The 16,656-nt window shown below is 40.1% G+C and overlaps 1 protein-coding gene across 6 annotated transcripts in view; it reads right to left on the bottom strand.

Annotated features, from left to right (window-relative positions):
• Positions 1-16,656, bottom strand: part of LOC134645088 (mitogen-activated protein kinase kinase kinase kinase 4) — a 99,045-nt gene that overhangs the window by 7,807 nt on the left and 74,582 nt on the right. The window contains exons 17-27 of one of the 6 annotated variants that reach the window (XM_063498349.1): positions 13,874-14,158; positions 11,871-11,980; positions 10,821-10,981; positions 10,520-10,617; positions 9,566-9,747; positions 8,841-8,958; positions 7,961-8,416; positions 7,028-7,142; positions 4,763-4,951; positions 4,224-4,367; positions 496-630 (exon numbers count right to left, since the gene is read on the bottom strand). In XM_063498349.1, the coding sequence (XP_063354419.1) occupies positions 496-630; positions 4,224-4,367; positions 4,763-4,951; positions 7,028-7,142; positions 7,961-8,416; positions 8,841-8,958; positions 9,566-9,747; positions 10,520-10,617; positions 10,821-10,981; positions 11,871-11,980; positions 13,874-14,158 (1,993 nt within the window). The remainder of the gene's footprint in view (positions 1-495; positions 631-4,223; positions 4,368-4,762; positions 4,952-7,027; positions 7,143-7,960; positions 8,417-8,840; positions 8,959-9,565; positions 9,748-10,519; positions 10,618-10,820; positions 10,982-11,870; positions 11,981-13,873; positions 14,159-16,656) is intronic. The other 5 variants (XM_063498350.1, XM_063498351.1, XM_063498352.1 and 2 more) reach the window with 5 other exon arrangements.

The raw sequence follows: 16,656 nt of genomic DNA, 5'->3' as shown, positions 1-16,656 counted from the left end.
GTAAGAGGTGGTTGTGACCAATATCAGGCACCAGCTATTATGTCTACAGCTGCCAGCAGGTTTCCAAGTAATTATTCAATCAGTAAAAACTATAGATTCTACTAATCCCAAACATCACCCATGTGTGTGTATATAAAGTCCTGTCTTCCTTTTGTCCTTGTCAGATTGTCTCTTTGTTCACTGCACGTTGGCCTCTTGATTTCCTTTTTGTGACTTTGTGTATTTTGCAATCTGGTGAGGGGGTCAGTTAATAGTTTCATTTAGGAGTGGTGTGCAAGTAACCCCCATTAGGTGTGAAGTCAGTAAGAAAACAACACCAGTCCCTGCTGTGATCTCCACACACACTGTCCCCATGCACTTGCACTTTTGCACTGTGGAAGGCCCTTATCTCAAACTTACCACCTTGGTAGTCTGTTATGAGTATTTATGCTCATAAATACAGTGAAATCTTCCCAAACTCTTAAATGTAACATGTCCTTTTCTAATGTTACATACCAACTTTGTAGTGGACGCATCCCTCCAAGTCTCCTACGGTTGTCCAGCCTTGTTTCTTCTCAACCTCTGGGTCATTATGCAGAATCTTATTCCTCAGCCAGGACAGGTAGTATACACGGAGCTTGTTCTTCTTACCTGTAGTTGATTGAGAAACACCGAAGTAAAAAAGAGCAAAAACAAAATGTAAGAATTGCTATGCGGTTGATCTTATCAGAGCCTCTGAGAAATGTCTGTTGAAGCTGCTTGAAACTCATGAGGTGGTGTGTGTGTGTGTGTGTGTGTGTGTGTGTGTGTGTGTGTACACCACTTAACCTTTCTACGTTTCAAGTCATGGACAATGGTTCTGATTTTCTCCTGTACAATGTTTTTGTAATTTTTTTATTCATGATTCATTCAACGACTCCAGACAAAATCCAAATCTGTTGCCTTTACTGTATATATGATCACTTATGGTCCTTTTTTCCCCATATCCCAATTACTAGTTATTAATTATCCCAACTCGTACCAACCTAACCTGAAATATTAATAGAATAAAAAGTTAAATTTAAGGTAAGGTGTACAGTGATAAAGATAGTCTGCTACAAATAATATAAGACTCTGAAGAAATGACTATAAACTGTGTTTTAACTTTTTTTAAAACATATCTTCAGTTAAGACAGCAGCAGAAACCACCCAAAGCACATTAACTGCAACTTTAATCCATAATAATTAATATCCCCAACACTGAGTGCAAACTTCACCTCAAAGTGATGACTTGTCACACAGAGTTACAGTTTATATGGCACAGGTAAATAACTGTCTAATCAGTTTACTTAAGTTTGCGTGTTCTACTTCAGGGTGCGGCCTCTCTCATTATAGAATTATATAAAAATACAGCTGTGATATTAAGAAAACTTTCTCCTGCATCTGTGTCACTTCATTTATGACCAAATTCTTGCAGAGCACACAAGAACATGCATGTCTTTTATGTGTGCATGGAAGAGTTTTAGAGTTTCAAACATGTTTGGACTGAGGCCTTGGCTTTGCTTTGTAGTGGATTTTCCCTTTTTTCCTCCAAACACAGCGCTGTGCACTCTTGCCAAAAAGTTCAATTTACATATAATCTCATTGTGGAACAATACAAGTGATCTCTGGCTTCAGACACGTAGCAATGGCAAAGTGTTTTATATTGTGGTAAAGTTAACAAAGATTATATATAATATAACAATATCCAAACATTTCTGTGAGCTAGTTCTCGTTCTCCTTTTTGAAGGACAGCATGTCGTGTTGTTGATCTGATTTTCTACCAGATCTTAGGAAGAGCAGAAGTAGCCCTGAATTATTCGGACAATCTGCCTTATTGAGGATTAATGAACATGAAATCTTCATTTAAAACCTGCATTTTGTCTACCGTTAAAATTTGTTTGATGATCTGAAACATGCAAGTGTGACAAATATACAAAAAAATAACAAATCAGGAAGGGAGCCAGTACTTTTTTACGGCTCTGTAATGTGCCTTTATTTATAGGGATGCGGAAACTTTTACAATCCACACTTCCGATCTCATACTCCTAACTTGAATATTATCCAAGATTCACATCCCTTTTTTAGCCAAAGCTGTGAGTAATCACTCAAGAGCTTTTACTATTAAGTGTTTGTGTCATGAATTTAGTCAGAATGTGTCTATAATATTGGATTTATGAAGACCCAGTAACATTTTTCAGAGTAATGAGTGCTGAAATCTTGGTAATTTTCTTCTGTCTCCTAGAAATCTAATTCTACTGCAAATCAGTTACATGGAAGAACGTTTCCGTCCATCATGGAAATCTCAATTGTGTGTCAATGTTACATAGCATGCACATACATGACGTGGTTTCAGCTAGCAGAGTTTTACTCAATATCCTTTTCACTCAAATTAGCTGTTGTGTCATTGCTGTGCATTTGGGAAATTGTGAAAGGAGAAGTACGACTGCGGGTGCTCTTTCAATGTGCGAAAGTAGAAATCAGACTAGAAAAATACAGTCAAACAGATACTGAGCAGACTAAGCTGAACAAGCAGAAAAGTGAACATTTTTTGGCCACATAATGTACAAACTAAAGTATTGTGCAAAAGTCTTGAGTCACCCCTCATTTTTTTAAATATTTTACTTCCAAGCAGCCAAATTTTTCACTTTTACTCCTTAGTCGTAAAAGGCTGATTGGGTATTGTCATCACCCCGCTAGGCAGGCAGCAACGACACCCAAGTCTGTGAAGGCGATAACTCAAGATAAGGCAATGTAGGAGCTTCAAACGTATACCATAGGTGTAGCTGCTAAAACTCTCAGACGACTTTGAATCTCAGTGATCTTGACCTCAAGGTCACTGTTCAGAGGTCAAGTTCTCTGAAAATCTTGTAAATGCAATTAGTTGGAAACAAGACAATGTAGGATTTTGAAATTGCTGGTTTGCTGAGTTTGTTTGTTGAGCTGCTTATCACTGGTCTGTGAATCATTCAAGCATGAAAAAAGCATTAACTCCTGGGATGTGCCAGTGTTGTGTCTAAACATGAAAGACAACTTTGCAAAGATTCAATTTTAAATAGTATCTTTTGTCACTAGAAGCTGAATCCAGGAAAAATGAATACAATGAAACACAACATAAAATGGTTTGGCATAAAATATTTGACAGCAGAAATTTCTGGCACAACTTCACCTACTTCCAAGGTGCATGGAGAGGATGAAAAACTCACAACGCGGGAACTCCAGCAACACTTAAAATGAAAGAGGAACAACTTTATTGACTGACCAACGCGTTTCGAAACGCATTGGTCAGTCAATAAAGTTGTTCCTCTTTGATAAAATATTTGACAAGAAATATTTTTTCATCTACAAAGTGATTCTTAAGAGTGATTACCTGAAAACTTGACATATCATGGCACAGTGTGCAGTACATCTTTAAAATACTTTGGTGAAACTGGACAAGTAGAGAACAAACGAATTTGAAGATAGCTGAAAGTCAAGTCTTTAAGAAACAGGAAAAAAAGGCCAGCAAAACCTGACACAGGACCTGAAAGATGTATCTGGACCTCCAGCTGATCCATCTATTCTACAATGAAGCCTCACCAGTGGTCTCAGTGGAAGTGTGAGAAGCCACTCTTAAAGACAAGTTATACAAGAACTGGACTGAAAATCAGTGGAAACAGGTCTGATGGAGAGATAAATATAAATTTGAAAATTTTGGTCCAAATCATCATCATACATACAGAAGAGTTGAGGTAAAAATGAAAATACCACCAGATTTTCAACCACAATGCAATATGTTAAACATTATTGGCAGTGGCTTCACTTTTTAGCACACTGCTAATGCAGTAAAAGCATAGCTGGACAAAAAACACAATGAAACACTATCAGTCATAACACCTCAACATCATTGAAGCAGTGTGGTATCAACTTGAGAGAGGGAGGCGGAGTTCAGACTATGTTGAAGAATAATAGGTGGTCAGATTAAATACTAATTTCCAAGGCTACTTGAAAACGTATATACTTTGTTTTTACATCTTTTATCATTATACCCATTTCCAATTTTCCTAGCAAAATATAATGAGGGGTGGCTCAAGGTGTATGTCGAGCACTGTACTGTCAAGGTAACTCTGTGTGCAAGTTTGTGCTTTATACTGCACAATGTTAGACGTTGGTTTCAGTCCATCTCTCATCGGTTCCTAATTCTAGTTGCACTAATCAGGGTGCTTAAAGTGTGCCTGTCTGTGTACCTGATATAGTGACCAAGACATTGAGTCCTTCCAGGACGTCCATCTGCTGGAAGCGTCGGCGGTTAATCAGAGGGTAAACTTTCCCCTGACCACTGCGATCCAACAGCATCAGGCCACTTTCTGTTCCCACCAGTAAGTTCACTCCTATACACAAACGAACAAACATGCCCATAAGGATAACGTCCAAAAAAAGCCACTGACCTCAACTGGAGGTCTGCTGCTTGGCCTGACGGCGCTAGTATGTGGCCTTATTAGAGCTTTGCTGCCACCATGTGGTGAAGACCTTTATAACTACAACTTCTGGTAAAAAGCTGGACTTTGATGAATGTTAATACAAATACTTAAACATTGGCACAACAAATTTACCTTTAATAATAATTTACATCAAAAAATCCTTGTTAAATAAGTAGCATTTTCTTTAAGTACCCATTATCCCCCCACCCCCACCCTGTCATTCAAGGTGACATCATACTCTGATCAATTGATGGGTAATTATTTTAAAATATCCTTTCTTTTAAGCCCTATCTTTTTGTTCTTACCCCAGAGTGCAGCGCAAAGAATCTCAGAGTTGAACCTCTTCTTGTATTTGCGGATCTCTGGGGTGTCACTCTGAGGGCGGGTGTTGACCGGATTGACGTTGACCACGGAGCCCTTCCGGGACGGATCTGCTCTCAGTGCCTCTGCCAGCCGGGCATCGTTCCCATAGCCTAAAAGGTCAAAGGGAAGGGCTTAGGTAGGATGGCGTAGGATTGCAGAGTTTACCAGACAGGGTGAGGGTCAGTCACATGATCAGCATTAGAAAGCTGTTAGAAAGCCACTACTGCTCCACTCAAACCAGTAAAAAAAAGGGAGCAAACTTAACTGCCTCAAATCAGTGATTAAATGCTGACTGAACAATCTAGTATACTTAAGGGGGTCAATGGCTGGTCACCAGCTGCATCAGGTGAGGTAATGGCTTAAGATTTGGCCTTGACGATGAGAGAACAGGGCTGTAGTGATAAGAAAGCTTTGTTTGTTAATGGCGATAGCTAATGAACTCTATGACCTGAGTGAAACAGAGTCCACACTTACAAACTCTTTTTGTTTGTTAATGATTTGAAATTTTCACGTGCTCAGCCTCTTTACTCCTTGAAAAGAAGAAGCTGTTTTTGTCAGAGCTTCTTCATATCTGAGTGCAAGTTTGCAGCTGTGGACACTGGCGGCTTGTCAGACACAAGTCAAAACTGAAGCGGTGGGTTTAACCTAAAGGAACGGTTTTCAGAGAGCCATCACAGGGGGGTGGCTTGGGGAAGAAAGTTGTGTCAAACTTGGTTGTTAATAATGATGAATGATAATCATCAATTAAATCAACAAAAATAAACAACCAAAAGCTTCCTAACGATGATTTGCTGACTTTTAGCAAAATTCAAGTAAGATCTCTTTGTTTCACTTATGATTACTGAAAGAAGTGTGTTGGACAATATGAACCTCTTTTATGACTTCTGGAGGAGGAAATATAAGAAAAAGTCTGAGACCCAGTCATCAAGAAGATATTAATATTAATTAATTCTCAAACCCCAGCTGCAACCAACCATTTATATGTTCATACTACCGCTCACCTGGCCAAATGCTTATTCAGCATCCAGGGAAAGAACAGCACTTGAAAATGTTTATTGTAAACTACAATAACTCAGTTATATTATTTCAAACCAAGCCTTAATTTCTGAATCCAGTCCGATCTCCATGTATTAATCTCTTTAGTGTTGATTATAGTTGATTATGGTCAATCACATACCTACTGCCTCAAAGACCTCACCTCTAGGCAAAGTCAATTTTGCAAAGCTGTTCGTCAGTAGTTTTTTTTTTTATCCTCTTTCAGTTCTTTTTTTCTCCAGTATCTCTCATTGGGGCTCATTAAAGTAGATCATCTGCTCATCATCTTACCCTGTCCCTTTCATCGTATTCTGTCAAACCAACCCTCTGCATGTTCTTCACTACATCTTTCTTTCTGATCTTCTTTTCATCCTGCTGGCAGATACGTCATTTTTCCAATACATCCACTCTCCCTCCTCTACATATCTCCAAACATCTCAGCCTTGCCTCCAAACTGCTCAACATGAGCTGTCCCTCTTTCATATTTAGTGCTTTGGATGAACTTTACTAAACTATTACTATATTTTTTTCATTATTACCTTGATTCACTTGTTTAATAACTATAGTAATAGTTTACCAAAATTCATTTTTAAATCACTAAAAGTGTCCTAAACATTTGTAAACTGTCAGAAAAGTAAAGAAAACCAGCTGTCAGTCATCATATGAGTCAACTGTTTGAAAGCTCACAGACTCAAGTCCCAATCTGTACAGCTAAGGAATTTTTGCTATTATATTTTGAGACACCTAAACTCCATGTGTGAGCATGAGATCAGTGGTGCAGCTCAGTCAGGGAAGCACTCTGGGATTTCTCTTTGGATGTACTCACAAGTGCTGTTCCCTCCTGAACAACAGTCAAACCTCAGAACTGCAGCTTCTATTCCAGTTCAGTGACTTTGAGTTGTGAGTAAAAAGTTGGCTTGTGTCAGAATTGAAGTCATTGTGACAACTTTTTCTCATAGTTTCTTCAAAGTTTGATTCAACAACCAGAAATGCCTTTTGGATTTCTCTTCTGCCTGCGGTAAAACATCTAGTTAGGCTCTTCTCAGTGGGCTTAATAATTCTTTGACTTTGGAGCCTGCAGACCTTTATTGTGACCTTTATCCCCGTGTCATCTCTCACGGAAGTGTCAATTTAACCCCAGTTGAACTTGCACAGAGACAAAGTGACCTTACCGACATTGTTGAGGGCACTGCCGGTGGATGGAGAGACCTGGAGAAGTCGTGGGTCAATGAACGGAGTGAAGGAGGAAGAAGACTTGTGCTTCTGCATGTTGTTACTAGACTGGCTCTGCAAAGAAGGAGTTTTGTAAAGGTTTAAGTGCTATTTTTCAAAGACCATAAACATATGCAGATATTACAGACAACGATAAATGGAAACACTTAGCAACACAGTGAAAACACAGGCAGGCAAACTGAGGATTTTGGTATGTGTTGCATGCAAATACAGTGGACAGTCATTCAGGAGGTAAACTTATAAACAGGGAAACGGGCAAAAATGATGATGAAGGCTAAAAAAAATATGAATACTGTTGACAAAACAAATAAAAAACAAATAACAACACAAAAGGGAAAAAAATGTCGTTTAAAAAGTATTTCCTTGGAAAACATACTTGCGGTTTCACTTCTAACTGCCATGTGTGCTACCATCTATTGTCTGGAGAATGTGAGAATATAGCTTGTTTGCTGAAAATAGGCAACATCAAGGCATATAAATTGATTTAAACTTTTTGAGGAATGCTTTTAAGACAAAAGACAACTCTAGCAAAAAAACAAAAACAAAAAAAAACAAAAAAAAAAACTGAGCTAACAGATCTGTTGCGATAATAAATATATCAACAAGATATTCACAAAAATGCAAGCTTCCACCAACACCAGCATCTCTCTGTAGAGAGATGGCGTGTCAAAAGCTGAAAAACTGAAAAAAACAACAACAAAAAAAACAAAACAAAAAAAACCGAGCACTCATCTTATTTATTTGAATGATTTTAGTTGTTTTGGGGAGTTACAGTGTTATAGATGGCAATGATTATAAAAGCTCTCTTTGACACTCCTGTGCAAGAAATGAATACCCTAAGCCAGTGTCTGCGTTGGGACTTGAAGACATACCTCTGTGAGGATGCCAAGCTTGTCCAAGGGACTCTGTGGGGACATGGACGAGGGACTGGCAAGGCTGGAAGAGGAAGGGGAGTTGGATGCAGAGGAGGAGGGGGAGGAATGGTGGCTCTGCTGGATCAAGTCTGGGAGATGGTGGATGCGACCAGCAAAGCCATTCCTGTCCGAATGCTGTATGGGGTGATGATGGTGATGATGATGGTGGTGGTGGGGGCTGGGGGTGTGGTGAGCGAGGCCCTGAAGCGACACCGAGCCGGGGCTCGGGGCAAAGGCTGCATGTATGCCAGGTGTCTGCGTTTGGCCAGGGCCAGGGCCCGTACGCTTTCTGTTGTCACCTGCACTCTGGAAGTAGAAAGAGGGGTACACAGCTTTGGGTCTAGATGTGTTCCTGATGAGTTCAGGGGAAGGGAAGGTATTAGCTAGAACAAAGGGTATACTAGAGCGGCTATTCTACAGGCGGAAAGAAAACTCTTGTTAGCAGTTGATTACATGGTAAGATAATACTTTAATGTAATGCCACAAAATTACTTAAACTGACCTTTTGTAGTGTGCATTGGTCCTAAATGTATGTGTAGAGGACTTACGTACCTGATTCTTTTTCTGTCACCTGATCAAATGGCTTTTTAAAAATTAAATGTCTGAAACTGTTCAACAATTCTCTGTATGCATTATTAAACTCTGTCAGCCTTTCAGGCTTCATTTCTTAACACTGAGTTGCTATCCACTGGCCAAAAAGTAAGAGAACATGACCAACGAAACATACAAACAAAACGGATAAACTGTCGGGGTATGAACAAACAAAATGTACAAATAAAGGGAAAGCTAAAAAGTATGAGGTGAACGATTGGTTGTTCTTTTTCCGATCTCCCAGTACCTGTCTGACAATCAGCGTGCTGTCTTTGCATGGCGTTGTGCCTGCGTCACTCTCGCCCTCTTCGTGGACGATCATGGTTTTCACAGACTCTGTTTCTCCATTACTCAGCCGAGAAGAACTGCAGGTGAGGGGAGGAGAAGTTCAACACAAACACATCATGTTTGGGCTCCAATATGGTTTTCCACACCCATGAGAAAAAGCAGCTTTATAAAAGACAGACACGGTACTCAAAGGTACTCTGCAGAGCCGAAGGTGATGGTTGCCCCGGCCTTTACCCAAAGAGCCAACAAACGGCTTGCCTGACAACAAATTAGCCAAATGTCCTCTGCACATAGGTTCAAAGCAGTCTCTACTGTGCTCTAGCAGGCTTTCTACATCTCGCTGTAATACAGGTGTAGGTGAATGTGCTGTCTACATCCATAACATGACTAAGCGTGGCATTAGTTTAAGTCCTGTGGCAAGTGCATCGATTTGACTGATGACTGTAGATTTTCTGCTTTCTTTTATGCACACAAGGCTCTCCTCCACATTCATTTAGACAGGGCTGGTCTTGTCAGCCTGCAGGCATTACCAGGAGGGCTGCAGTCTGGCTTAACTTGCCTAAAAAGACTTTCAGATAAGTCAAAATGCAGCTCTGCTAAGCAGGAGCATAATCTCATCCATTAACCCGAACCGATGCATTCTGCTCCGAAAGTGTAAAGTCTGCAGGAAAGTTGTGTACATACACAGCTCTGGAGTCCTCCGGGCCAGAGGTCGACTCTTCACCTGCCTCCTGATCCACCTCTTCATCGTCATCTTCGTCAGTGGTGTCTGATTCTTCACTAGAGGATGAAGGGTAATCTGTCACCTTATTTGGGGGGCGAACATCATCCACTGCACGCAGTTCTTTGGCCAGAGCCGTCAGGTCCTAGAAGCCGAGACATAAAAGGTGAACCGTGTATGAATGCTTGTTTTAACGTGTTCAGTCATTCTTGCTCTGCTGATGTATTGTCCGTTCTTCATCACTGCATATTACATGCAAATAGCTAGGGGCACTACGTAAGATTTGCTTTTAATCTTTCTTAAGAAACGCAGGAAAGAGAAAGCTGCTGGAGAAGAAGAATGGTTATAGATGTGCGCCAGCCAATGAGAAGCCAACGGAAGAGCAAAGCCAAAAGAGAAAAGAGAAAAAAAGAGATGACTCCAGAGCAGTACAGCTGGTGCTCCTCAAGCTACAGTAGGTAAGGTTAGTGGATTAATTCTAATAATGAAACAGTTGTTAGAGCTGCAAAGATGAAAAATTAAACCAGCTCAGAAAAATGGTTAATTTATTAAGTTAAGAGAAGTCATGAGTTAAAAAGACCACCGCTGAGGAAGAGACCGCTGAGAAGAGAATGCGAATAATACGTGCAGTAGACCCCTTCAGCCAGTGAGCTCAATCCAAAGATAAAACAAGCATTTCTTAGCCTGAGCAGACCAGTCAGTTTGGCGGAGGAGTTTATTTTCATTCATATACCCACACACAAAAAAAACTCAAGCAGCAAAATCCCTGTCACAATTTGTTAATAATCACACTCTCCATCTATCTAACAGCAACTAACTGGACGTAACACATGTAACAGTCACCACGCACACAGAGTTTAACTAAACCCATCCCGCCTAGTGAGCTACTGGCTAGTCAGCTCCGAGTCCACTCTCACCGCTGATCTGTTCGGCCTGAGCACGTCCCTCCTCTCCTCTGGTTTTTTCCCAGCATTCTCTGGCCGCTGGAGGGGTGAACCCTCCGATTTAGAAGAGGCTAAAGGAGGTGGAGGTGATAAGGTCAGCATGTTGGAAAATGTTGGAATAAAATCTACACGTTGAACTAATGTTGTTAGTGATTTCACCTACATGTTATTACACACTTTAGCACAGCTATTTTTTGAGGTGATTTTTTAGTTATATTGTCCACCTCCTGCATGTTTCTAATTGCTGACTTGGTTAACGTATGTGTGAACTCACAGCGGGCCCTGAACCTCTCTCCTGAGCCACAGTGAGAACCGGGCTGAGAGCTGGAGTTACTGGAGCTGCTAGAGGAGCTGGAGCCTCCGCTGCCAGTATTACTGGTCGTTCTGGGAACCAGTTTCTCCACTCGTTCCCACAGCAGCCGAGGCTCCGCTGCACTGCAGAGGCAACAGAGTCAAGAGAGTCAGGTAAACTATCATAGATACAGAAACTTTTAAACAGCAAATTAAAATGTTATAAATAGAGCACAGCTAATTTAACTTTTTAAATCTGCTAATTATTACTGACATGTTATTGGATTATAGTTAAAGTTCTTAATGAGCAGTGCAAAAATGCTAAATCCTTGAAATTACAGAAAGCCAAGAGTTTTAGATATTAAAAACAGCACTGCAGGGTAAAGAGGAAGGAAGAGAGATGACGCTCCATGAAAAGTTTTGTGGTTTGGAAATAAAGAGAGACACACATTTACACAAAACTACAGAAGTAGAGACAACAAGGTTAGACAGCTAGAACTATTACATAAAGCCTCCCACACAACTCCGCAGACTGGGACTGCAACAGCACAGACAGTGAAGACGCTGAATTAATTTGTCAGATCCATCACTAAATGAAGTGTTTTTGCACAGCCTTTGTGAAAGTCTTTTCTTTCTGGATGTCTTTGTAATTGCAGAGTTGAAAACAGGAGACTGGATTCAACGTGCTTCAGAGCACGCTGAATCCAGTCTCCTGCTTACGACACTAGTGGAGTGCCACAGGGTACTATTCTGGGCCCAGTTCCTGTCATTTAACGAATTATATTTTTGTTATTTCAAAGATGACTCATATGTCATACTACACAGATGCTTTTTAAAAATAGCAAGCTTGGCTTTTCTTTTCTAAATATCACATATCTAGAATATTATTCACAAATGTCAGCCATATCTTTTAAAGGGCACGTTTCCAAATTTTGGAAATGAAAAAAAAACCCCAAAGACTGCAAGAAGAAGAATGCAGTAGTAAAGCAAAGAAAGGAAACACATTCACACAACACAGGTTACGAAAGTTTACCTGGCAGCATTGTGTTGTGCTGCGTGGCTGCTGTGTACGGCGTTGCCAAGGTGATGAGGCGAATCTCGCCTCGGCAACACTGGGGACCTTGATGTAGTCCTGACAGGAACCTTTTCATGATAAAAACAGTAACCAGCTTACAAATACACACATTTTAGGCATGGATGTGCTGCCATGTGCCGTGAATATGCAAGTCACATATCTTTAAACTTCACCGTCACATGAGTGTGTCACCATTATAAACCATTGGAAAACTTCAGAACTAGTAGCTATACCACAACATGTCAGGCTGACTAACATTATTTGGCTGGAGTAATCATCAGACAGGATTCCCAAATAGAAACAATAAAATGGTATAAAACTTCTAGTTTTGAATCCCTCGATGTTGCCCAGCGTCAGATTGTTTGCTTAATTACTGCACCGATTATTGTCAATTACATTTTCACAATTACTAGCTGTTAGATTCTGCAAGCATTGAATAAATCTTATTAAAAGATTCATAACCTTTACTGATTTTGTAGAGATACCTTTCACTCAGTGATATAAAAGTACAGATTGTGTGTAATTAATTCAGGCCCAGAGATGAAAACTCCAGTCAGTCAATTTAAAGTCTGACTTGGCAGTAAAATTACACCTAAAGCTTAAAAAATGTCCAACAAGTAATAATTGTCACATATTAGAAGGATATCAGAATTATCAGGGGGAAGATGTGAGTAACTGAAGTGTTTTAGTATTCATGAGTTTAGCCAGCATAAAACAAAAGTGTTAAAATAAAAAGTAGCAGGGAAGGCTTTGGAAGCTAGACAGTTGGTACAAATCTTGTAATGAGCTTAAATGTTGTTCTGGTATACTGTCAGGATAAGTAATCTTATTATTTTTAATGTAAGGGGACGTAGACTGCCTTCTAATAGAATACACAATAACTGTGTTCACATCAGAATTTGTTAACAAACCAGACTAAATTAAACAGCTGGGTTTGTTTAAACAGGCACCAACAAGCTCACATTTCGATGATGACGTGACTGAAACAAAAACACAGGATCTATGCGTACTGCATCTCTGCTGCTTATGAGCTGCGCATCTCTGACGTGACTGCCTGTTGTGTTCTTACAGTATCTAACTTGAAATGTATAAATGTACGTACGACAGTGTGGGACTTTTTAAATTACGCTTCCACAACCACAAAACAATCTTCTGGACAAGCCCCACCCCGCCAACTAAAGAAATAAAGCCTTCATCATAGTCACAGGTCACGCACGTGAAGCACATTTTCCCCTAAATCAGTCACATGTAAATTCAGTGAAACCAACGCAGTGCAGAGCAACACAGCCATGCACAACAGAACCTTCAGCCATTTATTTATTTAAGAGTTTAAGTTAGGTACAACATGGGAACAGTATGAACTGATGTTACTGATTGGTCAATCTTTTCTCAGTAGCATTTTCCTCTATTTTAAGGCTGAACCTGCTTGTGAGGTCCACCATTGTTTACTTGAAGCTTTCCCATTGTGTTGCACTGACAGGGTGCATTCTCTTAGGAAACGACTGTCTTCTTATGCTTACATTCCTCATCTTGTTATTTTTATGTTGTTTTGCGGTGGCGCAACAAAAGTCTAAATTAGTGTGGTGAGGGAAGAAAAAAGCAACATGAGGCAGACTGTCTCGACTCGTCCTATATGTGGAACAACAGTCGAGTTATAGAAAGGTCACAGATTAAATGTTGTGATGCATTTTAACTAACAGCTATTTTTGCATGAACAAGAAATTTCACCACACAGAGTAACTTCCTCTTTTGTCAGATATTGTGTGCAAAAATTGGACTAAAATGCTCCGCAATATCCGATTTCCTCACATACAGTGGATATCGTGTTTCTTGGTCTCCATACAAGGAAAAAAAATAACAGCTGTTTAAATTCTGATATTGTATAAAAAAAATGGTGGGAAATAATTACAGTAGACTGTCTTATTCAACTACTGCTACCACACTGGGCTTCCAGTCCTTACCCTCGGTGGCACCTCCGCTGAAGGGGCTGGTTCATGGGGCCTAGGCTGGGGATGGGGGTGTGGGTCAGTGCGAGCAGGCGTTGATGATGAGCATGATAGTGGTGATGATGATGATGGAAGGTGATGGCGGGATTCGTGGCTGTTTTGAAGGTGGAGATTTTCAAAGCTAGGTGTAAGCGGCTCTGTGAAGGAGTGCGATCGCGACACAACAGGCGGAGTGGCAGTGGAGGAGTTTGATGAGGCCACGCTGCTGCTGCTCTTTAAAGCAGCCAGATGAGAACGAACCTTGCGGACAACACAAAACAGAACACAATGGGGGAGCGCAGGTCAGTCTGCATGCAGGGTATTCGGACAAGGAACAAGCTCAGGGACTGTAGGGTATCTTAAGGGGTTTGTCACATTTGAGCTATTGTTAGTAACACTAACATTAGACTTCTCAAATGTGGAAATCAGGGCGATGCAGGTCCTACTGGTTATTGTAAGGTTATTTTGGGTCATTCATAATTAGATGTGGAACAGTGAGAGTGATCTTACAGCACGAAAAGATCCAGCAATGAGCAGAAAGTAAAAACAACAAAGAAAAGCTGCGATGACTTAACAGAATGACACATCCATACCCTGCAGCTGTCATTTAGCTCCTATTTGCTGCTAGGCTTCAGCTGAAGAGCTCTGCTGCATACTCAGTTGGTAAAGATATAAATGAGAGGATATAATTAAATGATAGATTTATTATAATGCTCTTAAAGTAGATGGAAGATGACATGTATTTAACCTTTTGCTGCTACAGTATTCACTTTTTCCAGCGGCATTAAGTTCAATCAGGGATTCTAGATGGAAATGTTCTTTCAGCTCAGACGCAAGGATTTTCAGTCTTGGTCATTTGTGCACAGAGCATTTACGATTTATAATAACACACTGTGTCAGATATCTGATGTGGCGAGTTGATCTGACAACTTGGCAGAGGCCAACACGATGTTAACAACCACTGCTCTGAAATACTAGATCGTTTTAACACCACAGAAGCTGATTTCAGTTAGAAATTGACACAGCTTGTCTGTAAAATCAAAGAAGAGCTGTAGACATTTTAAAGGCACATCTTTAAATGACTCAAATCTTTGCAAATCCCCTTAAGAACCCAAGAGTGCAACAGGAGGGGAGAAGGAGCACTCGTGAAATAGACATATCTGCACGTCATACCTGTTATCACTTGGGCCACCCTTTTTTTTGGAGAGCAGAAATTTCACTGTAAAAGCTTTTAACTTAAAAAAAAAAAAAAAAAAGGGGGTAGCCTGGATAAATCAGGCAACGACACAAAATATAAAAGAAGACATAATGCACAGGGAATGGAGAGATTAAGCTGAATTGATCCAGGAAAAAAATATTGAGTCATGCTTTTACTGGCTCAGCTTTTAGTCAGCTTTTTTTTGGACATTTTAGTCCTTTTGATATACTGCACGGTCCTTTTAGATTACCTTCAAAAAATTATCTGGAGATGATGCATGAATAAGGAGTAAAAACAGGCTGACATGCAAACAAACGTGCCGACAGAACCACAACGGTCACCGCAGCATGCACACATTCATGGCTGGGAGTGGAGGAAAACATGTGACTTTGATAGTGGGCACTGCACATCCTGCCTTTCACTTTATTCATAATCACCATCTTAACCTTAACTAGTTTTTTGTTTCCATATTTGACAGCAGTGAGATTTCTTTAAGAAGGCAGCTAATACAAATACCTTACGTTGGTCTTTAGGCATCATGAGAAGAGACCTTTGTGTGGTGAATACTCTATAGGCTCTCTGTTAATGAGAGTAATCCACTTTTAACATTATGGGTTAATAACGCTCTAATGAATTACATCGTCACACCCGCGGCCAACACAACCCCCATCCTACTGAATAACAGCATCATTTCTATATAATGTAATCTGTGTGACATATCCAAAACAGACTGACTTATATGAACTGTGATTATTCATGCTTAGTGTGCTCAATCCTTCACTGGGAAAATGACTAATACTGCCTGAGTCACCCTGCAAAATTTGGATGCCTATGAATTATGAATGTTTTTAATCACCAACACACAATAAGGAGTTACAGCATGTAGAGCAGAGATGTTCAAACCCCCCATTACAGCATCAGGCAAATCCCATAAACACACACATTTGCACACCTTGTGGTAAACACACATCTGGTGAAAGGGCCTTTGTTTGCATTTACATATTGGGAGGACAACTTGTCAGTCAAAGAGTTAATCATGGCAGAAGGTTGGACTTGGTTGATTTTCATTACCACAGGGAAGCTGGGTGAAAAGGGGGAGATTTCTTTTCAAATCAGTCAAGAGTTTTATGCTGTTCCACATTTTAGCTGGTTAAAATGAGGGAAATGAAATTGAGGTAATAACAAGCCCGAGGCTGAAAAGAGTCATGAGAAGTTCAGCAGCAGCACACAGTTGGATACATTATTCAGATGAAACGACCTCAAAGCTAAAGATACAATCCATGAAGGGAGAGAAAAAAAGCAGAACAACTCCTAAACTGAGAAACAATAAATCTTCCAAAGTGCAAAGATTTCAGTTTTCCTCGAGTCACCTGAAGGAGAAACCTAATGAATTATTATCAGGAAAAAAAAAAAAAAAATCACAGATAACATCTTGAAGCAATGAGGCCATTCAGGTTATTAAGAAGGTAAATGGACTTTTCGAGTAAACCAGCATTTTGTGAAAAATGAGCTTTTCAAAGCATGCATGCAAGGGTCTATAACACATTTCAGCATCATAAAT

The sequence above is a fragment of the Pelmatolapia mariae genome, linkage group LG16_19, assembly GCF_036321145.2.
Source record: "Pelmatolapia mariae isolate MD_Pm_ZW linkage group LG16_19, Pm_UMD_F_2, whole genome shotgun sequence".
Taxonomy (NCBI): Eukaryota; Metazoa; Chordata; class Actinopteri; order Cichliformes; family Cichlidae; genus Pelmatolapia; species Pelmatolapia mariae.
This window is presented reverse-complemented; position numbering and strand designations above follow the sequence as displayed.